Source organism: Argiope bruennichi, chromosome 10 (assembly GCF_947563725.1).
Source record: "Argiope bruennichi chromosome 10, qqArgBrue1.1, whole genome shotgun sequence".
In the NCBI taxonomy this organism is placed as follows: domain Eukaryota; kingdom Metazoa; phylum Arthropoda; class Arachnida; order Araneae; family Araneidae; genus Argiope; species Argiope bruennichi.
In genome coordinates this window covers 29,241,688-29,257,582 of record NC_079160.1, presented here as the reverse complement: position 1 = coordinate 29,257,582, position 15,895 = coordinate 29,241,688, and the positions used below count along the sequence as shown (strand labels likewise).

General features: G+C 29.6%; 1 protein-coding gene across 5 annotated transcripts in view; it reads left to right on the top strand.

The window, feature by feature from the left end:
• The window catches only part of LOC129987902 (acetoacetyl-CoA synthetase-like), a 38,987-nt gene extending 25,574 nt beyond the window's left edge, over nt 1-13,413 (top strand). For 4 of the 5 annotated variants that reach the window (XM_056095891.1, XM_056095894.1, XM_056095893.1 and 1 more), the window contains exons 12-18: nt 562-681; nt 4,101-4,214; nt 6,302-6,427; nt 6,606-6,675; nt 8,173-8,231; nt 10,098-10,300; nt 13,179-13,413. In XM_056095891.1, the coding sequence (XP_055951866.1) occupies nt 562-681; nt 4,101-4,214; nt 6,302-6,427; nt 6,606-6,675; nt 8,173-8,231; nt 10,098-10,300; nt 13,179-13,313 (827 nt within the window). In that variant the 3' untranslated portion in view covers nt 13,314-13,413. Of the gene's footprint in view, nt 1-561; nt 682-4,100; nt 4,215-6,301; nt 6,428-6,605; nt 6,676-8,172; nt 8,232-10,097; nt 10,301-13,178 lie in introns of those variants that run through there. The other variant, XM_056095895.1, reaches the window with a different exon arrangement.
• Nucleotides 13,414-15,895: the final 2,482 nt, after the last annotated feature.

Below are 15,895 nucleotides of genomic sequence, written 5' to 3'. Positions count from 1 at the left end.
ATCCGAAGAAAAATTATTTCATATTGGTATTTATTTGTTTTTAAGAATTAAATCTGTAGGATGAGTATCCTATAAAATACTATTAGATAACCGTGATTAAATGCCATTAGATTATCAACGTACTTGAAAGCTTGAGAGTTTACTACTGACATATACGATTTCGAAGTGATATTTTGTTAGGAATACCAATTGACAATCCTCTTTCCGATGGCGAATACCTTTATACTCCTCCGATACCTTTGATAGTAGAAACAGCTGCATACAAGCTGACAAAATTGAACCGACTTTACTAGCACCACAATGCCCATTTCGGCTATTTAAGCTTTTGGGTGTTTTAATGAACTAAATCAGACTAATTTTCATGTGGTTATTTTAAAATTTAAGGATACAAATGGCGACAAATTAATTGTAGATTTGGATAGAAGCTTGATGTATTAAGCCAAACTTTCATCCTATACAAATGCAAATGTTTTAATTCTTTATGAAATAAATAATATAATTAAACACATATTTATTTTATAAACGATGGTTTGATTTCATTTGCTTCATTTTCTTTTCCAGCCGAAAAGCACGATTTGTCATCCCTCAAGTTGATAGTGGCTGGCTCAAGTATTGTGAAGCCTAATAACTACGATTTTATGAACAAAATACTTCCAAACACAATGTTTGCTAATTCTTACGGTAAGTGCATTTTATTGCCTCATTACCATCATAGAAAGTTTACTCCGATGAGATACCTTATAATTGGATGAAGGTCAATGGAATGTCAATGATTCCCTCAATATTTTTTTCTTAATTTCTCAAATCTCTGTATGAAGGCGCTTCTAAAAACTCAGTAACTCCTTAAATCAGAAAAACAAATGTCTCAACAAATGAATTCGAAAAGCAGCTATTGAATGCGAATTTTCCCACTGTGTTTTGTAATTAAATTCAAAAGACAGAGCAAAATAGTATATTATTGGAAGAGCATTCGAATTATTCCTCGTTATACTCAGACATTATTGAATTCTAGGAATAACAATTTCATGGTTGCTGCTGTCAGATTTGCTGCTGGAGATTTGTCAGAACTTGTTTTAAACAAATGACAAATCTCAAAATATTTATTCTATTTTTCAAAGATGTGTCTACCTCCATATATTGGAGTAATTTTATCTCAATCATTTTGATTAATAGAAGATTATACATATATTTTTTTCAGCTCTAGATTCATGGATTTCACGAAATATTATATATTATGTCAGATTAGAAACATCACCACTAGTTTTACTAAGCAGACTGACCATATAGGATTAATTACTATTCTTGCGATTGAAACTGTACAGGATTAGCAAAATAATATAAGATTAGAGCCACCACTACCAGTTTTGTGATATACACTAAATGGGACTAAAAAATTATATACGATTAGAGCCACCACTAACAGTTTTGTGATGCGGACTAATGGAATTAGAATCATATGATTAGAGCCACCACTAGCAGTATTTTTATATAGACAATATGGGATTAAAAATGTTATATAGGATTAGAGCCACCACTACTAGTTTTGTTATATATACTATATGGGAGTAAAAGTAGCAGACACGTTTAGAGCCACCACTAACAGTTTTGAGACGTAGACTATATGGGATTAGAATCATAAACGTTTAGAACCACCACTACCAGTTTTGTGATGTGGACTAATGGAATTAGAATCACATGATTAGAGCCACCACTAGCAGTATTTTTATATAGACAATATGGGATTAAAAATGTTATATAGGATTAGAGCCACCACTAGCAGTATTTTTATATAGACAATATGGGATTAAAAATGTTATATAGGATTAGAGCCACCACTAGCAGTATTTTTATATAGACAATATGGGATTAAAAATGTTATATAGGATTAGAGCCACCACTACTAGTTTTGTTATATATACTATATGGGAGTAAAAGTAGCAGACACGTTTAGAGCCACCACTAACAGTTTTGAGACGTAGACTATATGGGATTAGAATCATAAACGTTTAGAACCACCACTACCAGTTTTGTGATGTGGACTAATGGAATTAGAATCACATGATTAGAGCCACCACTAGCAGTATTTTTATATAGACAATATGGGATTAAAAATGTTATATAGGATTAGAGCCACCACTAGCAGTATTTTTATATAGACAATATGGGATTAAAAATGTTATATAGGATTAGAGCCACCACTAGCAGTATTTTTATATAGACAATATGGGATTAAAAATGTTATATAGGATTAGAGCCACCACTAGCAGTATTTTTATATAGACAATATGGGATTAAAAATGTTATATAGGATTAGAGCCACCACTAGCAGTATTTTTATATAGACAATATGGGATTAAAAATGTTATATATACTATATGGGATATATACCACCACTACTAGTTTTGTTATATATACTATATGGGAGTAAAAGTAGCAGACACGTTTAGAGCCACCACTAACAGTTTTGAGACGTAGACTATATGGGATTAGAATCATAAACGTTTAGAACCACCACTACCAGTTTTGTGATGTGGACTAATGGAATTAGAATCACATGATTAGAGCCACCACTAGCAGTATTTTTATATAGACAATATGGGATTAAAAATGTTATATAGGATTAGAGCCACCACTAGCAGTATTTTTATATAGACAATATGGGATTAAAAATGTTATATAGGATTAGAGCCACCACTACTAGTTTTGTGATATAGACTAAATGGGATTAAAAGTATTAGATACGATTACAGCCATTACTACCAGTTTTTTTTATGCATACAATATGAGATTAAAATCATCATATTGGATTAGAGTCAACGTTACCAGTTTTTTATGTAGACTATATGGGATTAAAAACAAACGATTAGAGCCAACACTGCCAGTTTTTTGTTTTAGACTATATGGGATTAGAATCATATGCGGTTAGAGTCACTACCGCCTGTTTCTTAATGTAATCCATGTAGAATTTTAAAAACAGTCACCAATACGTTGATTAATTTTGCTTTTAACGGAAAAGTTGTAATTTGATATATTTAATAATATCTAATATGTCTGATATTATTCGGAATGGAATAATTTTCATGTCTTATATTAATAAAAATTTTCACTGTTTAATTACTTTTCAGAAACTAAAGCTTTCCAGTTGCTTCAATAATTGCAAACTAATTGGAGTTCTTGTTGCATAACAAATATTCATAACATAACTATGGCTAAAGTTATCCATCATATCGACTCTTGTCAGTTGCATAATATAATAGAAGCACACAAACAGAATGCCAACGCATTCTAAATAACTGTATCTTTTAAAAGATATTATACGATTTTTTTTCTGTCATCAACCTTTTTTTTCATCAACAATTACAAACTCTTCAACGATGAATAACTTATCGTTTGAATGGAATCTCTTACAGACTTTAATGATGACGAAATAAAAACTATTTAAAAAATCAAATATATAAGCATTAATGAAAATAGAAAATAAAATTCTGAGATAAATAAAGGCCATTTGTATTAAATATAATATATCCTTATTGTATCAAAAATAAATCTTGATGTATTTTTCTACATAACCAAAACAATACTAAAATAACTCACACATGTACAAAATCGCCACAATTAAAAATAGTTGAAGGATGCAAAACATGAAATCATTTTGATGTACAATTTTATTTAACTTGACTTCTTGCAGTTAAAAATCAAATCTTGTAATCAATTTCTTTTTCTTAACTCATTGATTGGCTAAATTTTTGAATTCAGTACTTTTCTTATTCTCTGTGAAAGTAGATTCTTAATAATTCCGGAGCTTAATTATCAATTAATTGAATCATGTAGTTAAATTTAGATTTCGTGGCAGTGGCACCACCTGGTAACGAATTTAAAAACAAATTGATTTCATGATCTGATAATATAGGAAGTACTAAACTAAAACTAAAATTGAAAAGAATCGAAGGAAAAAAAACTCATTTATCAGCATAAAAATAAAACATATTTTCCAAAAAACTGTTTTTTAAATTATCATTTCTGATGTCACTTCATATCATATGATTATTTAACTCTTCATAATTTGAATGATTTATTCCATTATTATTTTTATACTGTAGGTTGTACAGAATCAATGGGGATTTGTATGCCAACAGAAATGTCACTTCCAGCTTTCAAAACAGAATTTAATGCCGCTTGTCTCGGTACATCTGTGGAAGTTTTGGATGAAAAAGGTGGTTTATATAAATATTCATATTTCAATGATTATTTTCGAGACAATAGAAAATTCTGTTTGAAACAAAAATTAAACAACTAAACACAAATTAGACTCAAAAATGAGGATTTTAAAAAAAAGCAATTAATGCTTTTCTTTGATGTTGATTTTCGTTTTATTTCAATGAATATTTACTTGAATTGACAAGTAGGATTTAAATGTTATGCTTATTAATAATATTTAATCTAAGAAAAATAGTCATCGTTATAAATTTAATTATTTATACAAATTTTCAAGAAGTTTTATTTGCTGGTTTTTATTTTTGCATATACAAAGAATACAAAAAAATTTATTGCAGCTGACAAAAATTCCACCCCAAGATCTTGATTAAATTCATATGTTAAAGCTCCCTTAGTAAATATTATACAGCCAAATTAGTAAATATTAAGTTATATCAGCAAAAGGAATAAAAATAGAATCAAAAAAGAAATTATGAATCCGGTCTGAAGACTTTCTCAAGAGTCACCCTCAGGCAGGATTTCAAACAAGGGTTATTTTTTTTTTTCCTGTGAGGGGTCTGACTTTCGTACAACAATATTGACCCCTCGGGACCTTTTTTTTTTTTGCTTATATAATTTAATATTTTTACTAATTTGGTTAAGTTCATCTGTGTTTAGTAGTAGCAGCATTAGCGCTCTTTAAATACAATTGCATCTTTTATAGTTTGATTCAGAATTTTTTAGTTTTTTTTTTTTTTGTTTGTTTCAGAATAAATTTTAATCGTTATTTCATAATGTTTATATATAAAATTCTGTTTGTTGCTAAAAAGCATTAAATTAGACTCATGAAGTTTTGTATTTACATGAAATTTATTGTTGAAATTGTATCTTTTGCCACAGCAGCAATAAGTTAGACTAATGTAGTTTCGTATTTGTACGAAAATTGTTGATTTCAGTCCCATTTTGGAAGGAATACGCCTACATGAGACTTATTAATTTGTCTGTCTGTCCGAGTATACATTTGAACATAACTCAAGAAAGCAGACTTCTAACTAAAGGAATAAACTATAATTCAGAAATGCAGGGAGCTACGGAAACCAAAATCATTATAAAGTTAACCATCCAGCAAATTCATCTGTATATGATCGCAACAACTAAAAAAAAATGGAAGAATCTAGATAAATGAAATTTAGCAAAAGATCTTGTCAAAAAATGTTTGTAACAAATAACGGACGATTCGAGCATATCAATTTAAACAATGTGTGTGTGTGTGTGTGTGTGTGTGTGTGTGTGTGTGTGTGTGTGTGTGTGTGTGTGTGCGTGCGTGCGTGCGCAATGATCTCTAAATCTAGATTAAATCTTAATTAAATTACTAATTTTTATTTTAATTTAAAACATATTAACTTAATTCTAAAGTGTCCTTATTTTCTGATCCAATTTCACATTTTTTTTTTATTTAATTAATGCTACACTAGCTCTGTAAAACTGGTTTAATTGCCACTTTGACATGTTCCAAATGAAGAGGAAGATTCCTTTAAAAGATGCTTAAATTTCCTTCCTAAATCGCCACGTGACAAAGAAATCCCTATCAGAATCTCGTAGAATAAAACCACTGGGGAAAATATTTTGATCTTGTGTCGCGCTGTAGATTGACTTATCTCATCACTTCTTCCTTGTACATATTATGCCTTCCGGGATGGAATAAAGCGAAGTTTTTAAAATTTTCAAAAGTGTCCTCTCTTTGGTCACAAAGCTGCTTAAAAATATTGTTTACATTATATACGAAATTTACTCATTTGATACTAAGTACAAAATGAGAGTTATTTGTTAGAACACTAATATGTCAAAAGAAGAATATTGCATCCGATTTTTATCAGTTATATTAAATTCTTTTTTGATAATCTTAACAAAAATTAATAATAAATTATTTATCAATTTTCGTATTTTATATGAAATCTATACATCATTTTCAACTTTAATAAATTTCTTCATTGAAAACCTTTAAATGGATTATTTTAAATTTTAAGATTATTATTTTAAAATTTAAGATTATTTCAATGGATTATTTTAAAATTTAAGATTAACATTATGTCCTGTATTGGTTTAGGCAACCCTGTAGTTGGCGAGCTTGGCGAAATTGTCATCACCAAACCTTTTCCCAATCTCTGTCTTGGGCTGTGGGGCGATGAAGACGGCTCACTTTTTCGTGAGAAATATTTCTCTAAATATAAAGGTAAAATCTATTTCATTTTAATAAATGCATAAGATCTTTAGAGCTTTGAACAAGTTTCATTTGAGGAAAATTATCTTTTTGTCTTACCATATGTATTTTCTCATTTAAATAATAAATTCATATTCAATAAAAAGTTTGTCTTTTACCAAACATTTTTACCTCAAAACTTTTGTTGCAGAATTTTTTTCTGTTGGCGACTATGGGATCGTCAATCCCATTACGAAAAACTGGAGAATATGTTGTAGAAGGTGAGAAAGTGTTTACTAAAATTGAACGAAATTTTACATGTGGCCTTAATTTTTCTCGTACTATTTATAAAATTAAGAAACAAGTTACTGCTGTTGGAATTCTAATATCTTTCCTCTACCTTTACACAAAGTAGTTCCTTCCTTCTTTGTAAGCAACAAACGATTGCTACTATACATGGGTTAAACTGAGATAAAATATTGTTCTGACGTCGCTTTGACTATTGGCTTCTTTGATTCCATCACTACAGCCAATTTAAGGAAGACTAATCTTTTTTTTAAGTCTTTAATACTCTTTCGCATCATTTGATCGAGTCTTTTCATCTATAGATGCAAATAAATATATGCGTTATGAAATTAATTTTCAGTATTCACAAAGTTTACCCTACACAAACATTTAAAAACCTTTTTAGGATATTACAATCAAATGGAGAAATTAAAAAGACTCGCTTAAAAAAAGACTAAATAAATTCCTTAATCCATTTGCATTCATAAACGAAATTATAAAGGGATAACTAATAATCACTATTACATATTACCCTAACATGGAATAATAAAGGGGGTGGTGAGTTCAATTTGGTTATATTAACATCCCTTTTAAAGCAAAACAAGGGCTGTTTTAGGAGGGACATGTAATTTTGAACCACGGTCAGATGACGAGAACGATACCTCACTTGGCATCCCCTCTTCAAACTTCCACACCTCATCAACAGGAAGGGCTGGTGAGAAAGGATGCCAGATTAAATCTTTATGCAGAATTTCTGACAAAAACCCTGGGAAATCTATATTAGGCGTCTACCTGCATTTGCAAATTATGATTTGAAACAGCGATGAATCGCAATAATTCAGAACAACATACCTGAAATATGTCATCATTTTTTTTTCTAAAATTATATATCTGTGTCTTATTTTGAACCAAATCGTCAACGAATTGGTAATCTATATGTACTTGAGTATGTAAACATATTAACACAAACACGCAACCAATTAAATGGCCAAAATTTCATTATCTCTAAACGGAAAATGTACTTCTAAATCTAATTTTGATTGAAATTCCTCAAAAAGAAAATATTCTATTTGTTGCTTGTCTATATTTATGAAAAAATAATTTAAAAACAAGCAAAATAAGTTTAATTTAATATGCAGTTCCGACACCAAAATTGTGTACTCGGTTCCGATTAATCAACAGAAAAAGATTTAAAATGCATACATTGTGGTACAAAATAACATACAAAATTTATCATATTTTGTAACTAACTATACGACATGCGAGATCCTTCTGATTATTATTATTATTTCTAACTTTTAAAAAGTATGATTAAGAATTTCATTCCAAATCAGATTTTAATATAATAAAGTTTCTTTTTTTAAAAAAAAAATTCAATCCTAACACAAATATAAAATTAGTGGAGACAATATCAAGTATAAAAATTATTCTTGAATTACCTTTGATTTGCTTTATTTATTTGTTTATAATTAAATATTTATTTTTATATTTAGCGACGAAACACTGAAGCAAAGAGGCTGTCGTTTTGGAAGCTCAGAAATTTACAATATTGGTATGTGGGTTTTTCAAAATATTAAGTCTCTTAATTAAAAAGATACCAGTCTCGTAGGATGTAGACAAACTCTTTCATATACATAAAATTATTTGAATGCATACTTTTCGTTTAAATTAATTCCGATTCATTATTCTTAAAATAAAAATAATATTGATCATCATTCGGAGTTTAAATCAAACATATTGTTACGAATATGTGATGCGGCTTCCCAACATAGTTGATTCCATAGGAAGTCCCAGAGCTTGGCGTGCATTTGGCGACTTGGCGACTTTGGCACCAAAATAGATTATACCCGAAACATCGAGAATTTTCCTGATCCGTCCAGTAGGAACGGAGATACGCCTCGAACGTTCCTGGTTTGTTGAGAGGCTTCTAGCCCCGCCTCCTGAGACCTATAAAAGGAGCTGCAGCTGCCGAGGAGGGCAAGTCGATGAACTAGAGAGTAGTCGAAGAATAGTCGGATGCGGCAGAGAGTCGTAGTCGGGATCGACGGTAAAGAACTGGCCTTCCAGAAATAAGCGGAGCAGCGACGGAGTGAAGCTAGTGCTGAACTAAGCTGTGCGCTACTGTCTACAGTAGAGACTTGTTACATGCTGCACGTCTCGGCTGAAGATAATCGTCTTTTGTGCTGTATATAGTCGTCGTCTTTGTGCTGTCCTGTGTGTCTTCGTGTAAATAAACGTCGTTGTTTTATTTTCTACTGCCGCCTGCTGATTGAGTGTTCTCCACACCATATAACTCCCACTATCCAAACGAACCCCGGAAATTTCGCAACAATATTATTTGTCCCTTAATTCTTAACTTATCAAACATCTAATTATTATTACTTTTTAATATTTTTTAATTTTAAAAATTTGTACTTTATAAAGATCTTTTATGAATTTAATAAGATTAGTTATTTTAATTTATAGAAATTTAATAATTTTTTTAAACTTTTAAAGATTTCTACTTTATAAAGACCTTTTATGAATTTAATAAGATTAGTTATTTTAATGGAATCTTAATTTTATCAATTCATAAAGATCTTACGATTGAAAATTAAAATAGGGATTTTTAAACAGTGATTCTCAGCATTAACAATTGGGAACCAGTATTCAGAATCTTACATAATAAGAATACAAGTTTTGCCTTAAATATTAAAAGTTTAAAAAGGAATTACATATTTTTATGCATGTCTGACTAATTTCTTTTTAATTTTGTACTTAATAAAATGCTATTATACTAGTTAATTTACTTAAAATAATTTTAATTTATTATTGTTGCAATATGTACACAAATTGTAAACATTTCTAATAGTAACTAATATATATATATATATATATATATATATATATATATATATATTTTAATTCGTAAGGAAGAAGCACATATACACTCCTTGATTGCACAGCTTTTACTGAACTGTTACAGTTTGCGCCCTCTGCCCCCGAAATGACGATGTTCATTATGAACAAGAGCGTTTGTCATAATTTCTATTTATATTTAATATATGTATTATGTTTTTCTAAATATTCTCTTTTCTTATTTTTCATATTGCACATATTTGCGATTCCTTGCCGACAATAAGGAACTAGGATTTCCAGGACTAGAAGAAAATGTTTTCCGATAATAAATGCGTGTGTGTGTTCGTGCGTGCGTGCGCGTGCGTGTAAAGAGACACGGAAACGCTTTAGATCTGATAAATTCACACAGGAATTTTATAAAAGATGTCTACCAACTGCGTCATATAGCTTCACGTCATTAATATTTTACCACTTTCTTGTTACCGATAGAAAAACGATTTAACCTATCAAAGTATCTAACAAGTAATTTACTTATGTATAAAATCTTAACTCAGTTATTAATTTTAATTATTATCGACAGTGGAAACATTCCCCGAAGTACGAGATAGCCTTTGCGTTGCACAATACAACAAAGAAATGGACGAAAGAGCGGTTTTGTTCCTAAAGATAAGAGATGGCTACACATTCAGCGAAGAGTTGGTCAACAGAGCACGAAAGGCTATTGCAGAAAAGTTAACGGTTCGTCATGTTCCAGACATTATCATTGAAACGAAAGAGATACCGGTTTGTAAAACTATATTTTCATTATCTTATTAATGTTCTAAAAAACTAGAAGGTTAAAACTTTTAGTTTCTCTGAAGTTAAAACTTTTTCAAGCAGTTTCGCTGGCCCCTGGAAATTTCCTTTCATAAAATTTTAAAATTTCATGAGCAATTTAAATTTAATTTGGTTTATCTGTTGCTAAATTAAAAATTGCCAAAAATTGTCTTCTGGTCACTGAAACTGTTTTATTTTATTTAGTATTGTTTTCAATTCAAAATCAATTAAAAAAAATGTCTGATTTATTACTTTGTTTATAAACACACGAAGAGAAAATAATGCAATCAAAAATTTTGAAACTTTTAAAATTCAAATTAATGTATCAAAAATTTAATAATATAAAATTTAATAATGCTGTTTTGATTCGAAAGCTAAGGAAAAGTAATATCTGGTAAACGTAGTAATACTGTTTTAAAAATTTTATTTAAATTTTTAATCTCCAAAACGACATAAACATAAATTTAAGAAAGTAAAAAAATTAAAAATTTAAAAAACGTCGATAAAAACTTTACATAATCTGGACTTACATAACAATTTTTTAAAAGAGTTTTTTTAAGCATGTTCTTATTATATGGATTAAATAGCAGAAAAGATTTTATATAATTAAAGAATTCGTTAAGAAAAAAAAATAAAAGCACGAATGATTGATAAAAAAAATTCTAACCAAACTGTAATTTCAGATACGTCCATAATATAACCTAAATTGTTATAAAAGTTTGGGAATTTTCTTTAAGATTTTCCTTATAACTTAATTACTCAATAATACTGACTTCCGCACCTGAAATATTTACGATTTTCTTTTGTTCACTTTAATGTTTTTATTTTTGATAACACATTTCCACTTTTCCGAATACTAATAAAAGAGCATTTTAAGAAAAATTGTCATTATTAATAAATGAAACGCATTAAAGGGTCAAATATGTGTTCTTGGAAAAAACGGAAATAAGATATTAACAATATTTTCCGGCGAATCTCCACGCTTGCTAAATAGATAGCTCGAATATTTACTTATATACTATTACTTTCTAAACCACGCCAGTGTATGTCGGCAAATACAAATAAAGTCTAGTGTGATGCAAAGGAAGAAGCCTAGAATACACGATCAGAGAGGCGAATGTAACAGTTTAAGTGTTTAATACATTATATATGCGTAAATAATGAACAAAATCGTATATATATTAAATGAGATCGCATAATTTATGCGCAAGTTTAGTATTGGCATTATTTTATTTTCTCATTGAGAATATACTTTTCGTTTTAGATTCATTAGTTTATTTGCATATGCTATTGCTTAAGCATTCTCCTATCTTACATATAATTATATATGTTTTTATAATAAATTATATTTAATAAATTAAAATCTCTTTCTTAATGTAACCATAAACAGCTTTTCCAATCCGCCTCGAAAGCACACAGAAAAATATAAATGACCAGACCGTCATTGGCCACAATCCCACCCTTAGGAGACGCGTCCGTCATTGGTAGGGGATAACTGACCCCTCATCATTTTTTGTACCCCCAGGAAGGCGAGAACCAGCCACCGTTCTGGAAGCTTCTCTTCCCCGTATCTGAAGTGCCCTCATCGGGATTAATTCTTAATATAACAAAAGTATTTTTATTTAATATTCATCATCAGTGCATGCTGAATGTTTACATTTGCCTGTGTAATTGAGAAATAATTATATATAGAAATTATTTCGGACATTCAAGAAACAACTATGAGAATGCTGTCGTTCGCCAGGAATATTGGCAATTGTTTTTCACTGTAACACAAATTTGAAATAATTGGCAAAATCAAAGAACTATTCCTCCAGCCAGAAATATAGCACCGAATTTGTCAGTTTTTATTTTATATGGAAGTTTATGATCTTTAGATACATTTGTGGTCTATGGGTCCCTTTACTCCATTTTTGAGATATATCACAAAGTAAAACTTTAATAGCTGGATCTATTTCACCACTTGCAAGCATAGCTAATCAGTCAGAATGCTTAATGCAGGTTTGCTATGCAAATCATATAAAAAAATGATTTTTTTAATAAGATATTGATTGACAAGACTAAATTAATACAATTAAAGTGATGGTTGAACACCTGATTGTCTAAGATAACCAGTAATTCAGATATATTTGGAATCCTGTGATCAGTTTTTCTGAAATCTTCTAAACGATGAGTAACCGATACTACTCACACAGAATTAGAATTTGATCATTCATTTAATGGATATTCATTCATCGAAAATATTAAAATATTGTATTGTCTCTGAAACACAGAACTGTGTAAAATTTCAGAGCCTTAGTTCATTAAGAAGTGAATGAAAAATTGATTATAAAATTCTACTTTTATAAATGCAAGTCAAATCAAATAAAAATTTCGAAACATAATTATATTTGTACTTAATTAAAAAAAATTTAACTGCTCAGATTATAAAATGTAATAATTTGTTAGCAAATTTTTATGCCTTCATATAGTGATTATTTACAAAAATAAATGCTATTATTATTGAATTCCCCATTTATAATATACTAGAGAAGTTCTTATACAATAGTCAATACAAAAAAAATATTTTTAAATTTAAATAATTTATGCTTCATAAAATATTTGATTTACTAATCATTAATATAGCAAGTTACGTATCTTAATGGCCTGAACCGATTCTTTGTTTTTAAAACATTTTATAAATTTTATAATATAATTTAAACAATGACATTACATATAATCAAATTCAAATCACTGATGCTTCATAAGTCAATAATTGTTATATTAATTATTTGTTTCACAAATTAGACTTCATTGCTTTATCTTATATTTTTTAATAAGCCTAACATTTTTAATAATTTTTCAGTATAATCTGAATGAGAAAAAATTGGAGATAATTGTCAAGAAAATCATAAATAAACTTCCTTACAATGAAGAAACTGTAGCGAACCCTGAGTGTTTACAATATTACCACAATGTGCCTGAATTACAAGGATTCTGAAGAATTGTTACTTCAAAGATTAAAAAAAAGATTCTAAAACATCATTATAAATTATGTAATCAAATATTTCAATTGAACAATAAATTATTTTTATATATGCTGTAGTGAATTCTTCCATAATTTGTGTGAAATATAAAAACATTAAGTGGTACTTTCTTATTAAAGCAGAATCGTAGATTCAATAGTCAAACAACTGAGTTATTTCGCCAATATGGTGATGAAATCTCGCCAAAATATAAGGCTCATATTGTAGTCATTGCTTGATCCGAAGGTTGCTAAGTTCGAAAACCGTTTTAATAAGGATGTACCCAACAAGTAGCCAATTATATTAATATTGTTTCAGTTTTCCAAAACAGCAATTAGATTTTGTTTCTAATAAATTTCAAAAGCATAAAAATTAATAAAATTTTATTTTAATTAAATATATTAAAGAAGCAAGATACCAGAAATACTCTCTAAAAAAATCAAATATATAATATCGTATTCAAGAAAGTTTTCGTGAAGAATATAAAAAGTGTGTGCAAGTTTGAGGTTCGAACTCGCAATGTTAGGGTTCATAGCCGAGTAACAAAGCCACTAGACAAAAGTGTACACTCTTCTCCGGAAGTTGTTATCTGGCTTATGATGTTACCACCACAATAGTCCCCCACCAGTGAGTCGGTAGAGTTTATCGCGTCAGTTATGGCGAGCGACGAACGTGATTATCGCGCCAGGCGTTATGGCGAGCGACGAACGTTGTTATCGCGCCAAGTGTTATGGCGAGCGTGGGTGGTTGCTGCCGGTAGATGGAGCCACGACAGCTGAATGAAGGATGCGGTTGTTCAGAACCAGAGTCACCAATTTGCAAGTTTGAGGTTCGAACTTGCAACGTTAGGGTTCATAGCCGAGTAACAAAGCCACTAGACAAAAGTGTACACTCTTCTCCGGAAGTTGTTATCTGGCTTATGATGTTACCACCACAAGTGTAATCTTTTATAACACAATATTGTCCAGTTGATAAAAGAATATTTTCAAAAGTTAGAAAATGTATTTATAAAATCAAATTGGAAAATTTTGAATACCGGCTATGCAATGGAATATCACAAATTCTAGCAAAAGATTATTACCAATGAAAGATGTTAAGCTTCTGCCTTTTTGAAACGATAATACCAGATTGTAGAAATATAGATATTCTAATTATAAAGAATAAAAGAAATGAATACGCTTTCGAATTTAGTGCAGTTCGTCTCACTGTGAAAATGGAGCTCTTGTTTATTAGATGCAATCTTTCGCAGCTGCCAATTGTGCCAAGCATCTCTCTTTCAATCATTGCAAACGATAACCAAATATCACAAAACTTTAAGGAATAAAATCGAATTTTTAAACTTTCTTACCTCTGTTAATTATTTCTGATTAGGATAGTTGGATGATAAATTCGATAGTTAGAATAATTCTTCCTTAGGCAAATTCAATGAAAATTTTCTCCTTCTCTCCAGCATCATAAGTTTCTGAAAAAAGAAATGAATAAAATTTCATTTATTCATCATAATTCAGAACAAAAACAGTGGATAGCAGATTATATCCAAAAGTTTTATTATACAGGATATCTATAATTTAATGACTCGATTTAAAGGTTTGCAGACGAAACTATTGTTCAGAAAGTTATAAAATTTTGAACAAAATAAAAAAAAAAAGCAATTTATTTTAAAGAATAAAAATAGTTCAATATTTCTCCACCAGATGGCGCTTTTTAAATGAATTAAATATAACGACTAATTTAGATTTCACCCTTTTCTTATCCATATTTATCTTTAACATAATAACCCCATACTCATTAAATTATTATTTCCAATTGTAACTTTAATTAAACATTCTTGATTATACTTTTAACAGCATGTGCTATCGAACACATTCGAGATTACTGCTTTCAAAAAAGTCACTTTGGTGGTTAACCCTAGAAAAAATAAAGCATTTAGACAGTAAAATGTCTTCAGGCACTCGAATTACCTTACGAAATTTATCTTCGAATGCATAAACAACTAATAAGCACGAGATGTCTTGGCGAGGTTTCGTTTGATAGTTGCACTCGAGTGAAAACTTGTTTGATTATAAATTTTGGAACGAAAGTTTAAATGATTGGATAAGAAGGAACAGAAATGCAAATTTTTTTTCCATGTCATGCAACAGCTGTTATGAAGCCTAGAAACTTTTGCGAAGATTTTGTTCTTAATGTACTCGTTATTTCAATTGTTTTATCAAAATGATGATATCCCAATAATTGGTATACAGAAATATTGAACTCTGAAAGAGAAAAAATCCGAAAAAGTTCATTAGGTAATTATTAGAATTCCATGAAGTCATCAAAATCAAGAACTTCATTATTCACTAAAGAAAGTTCGAACTGCTTTCGAGTGCCGCGGTGTAGTTTCTTCAAAATTATGTCGATTTAAAAAGTAATAGAAAGATCGATGGCTCTTATTATAAAACTTTTAACACTGTCATATTTTTAAGAACGCAATCCAATAAGTTACGTAAGCCTTCCGCAATTCCGAGAACTATTCTTTGTCCTTAATTAATGATACTTTTTTAAATGCGTATCTGCA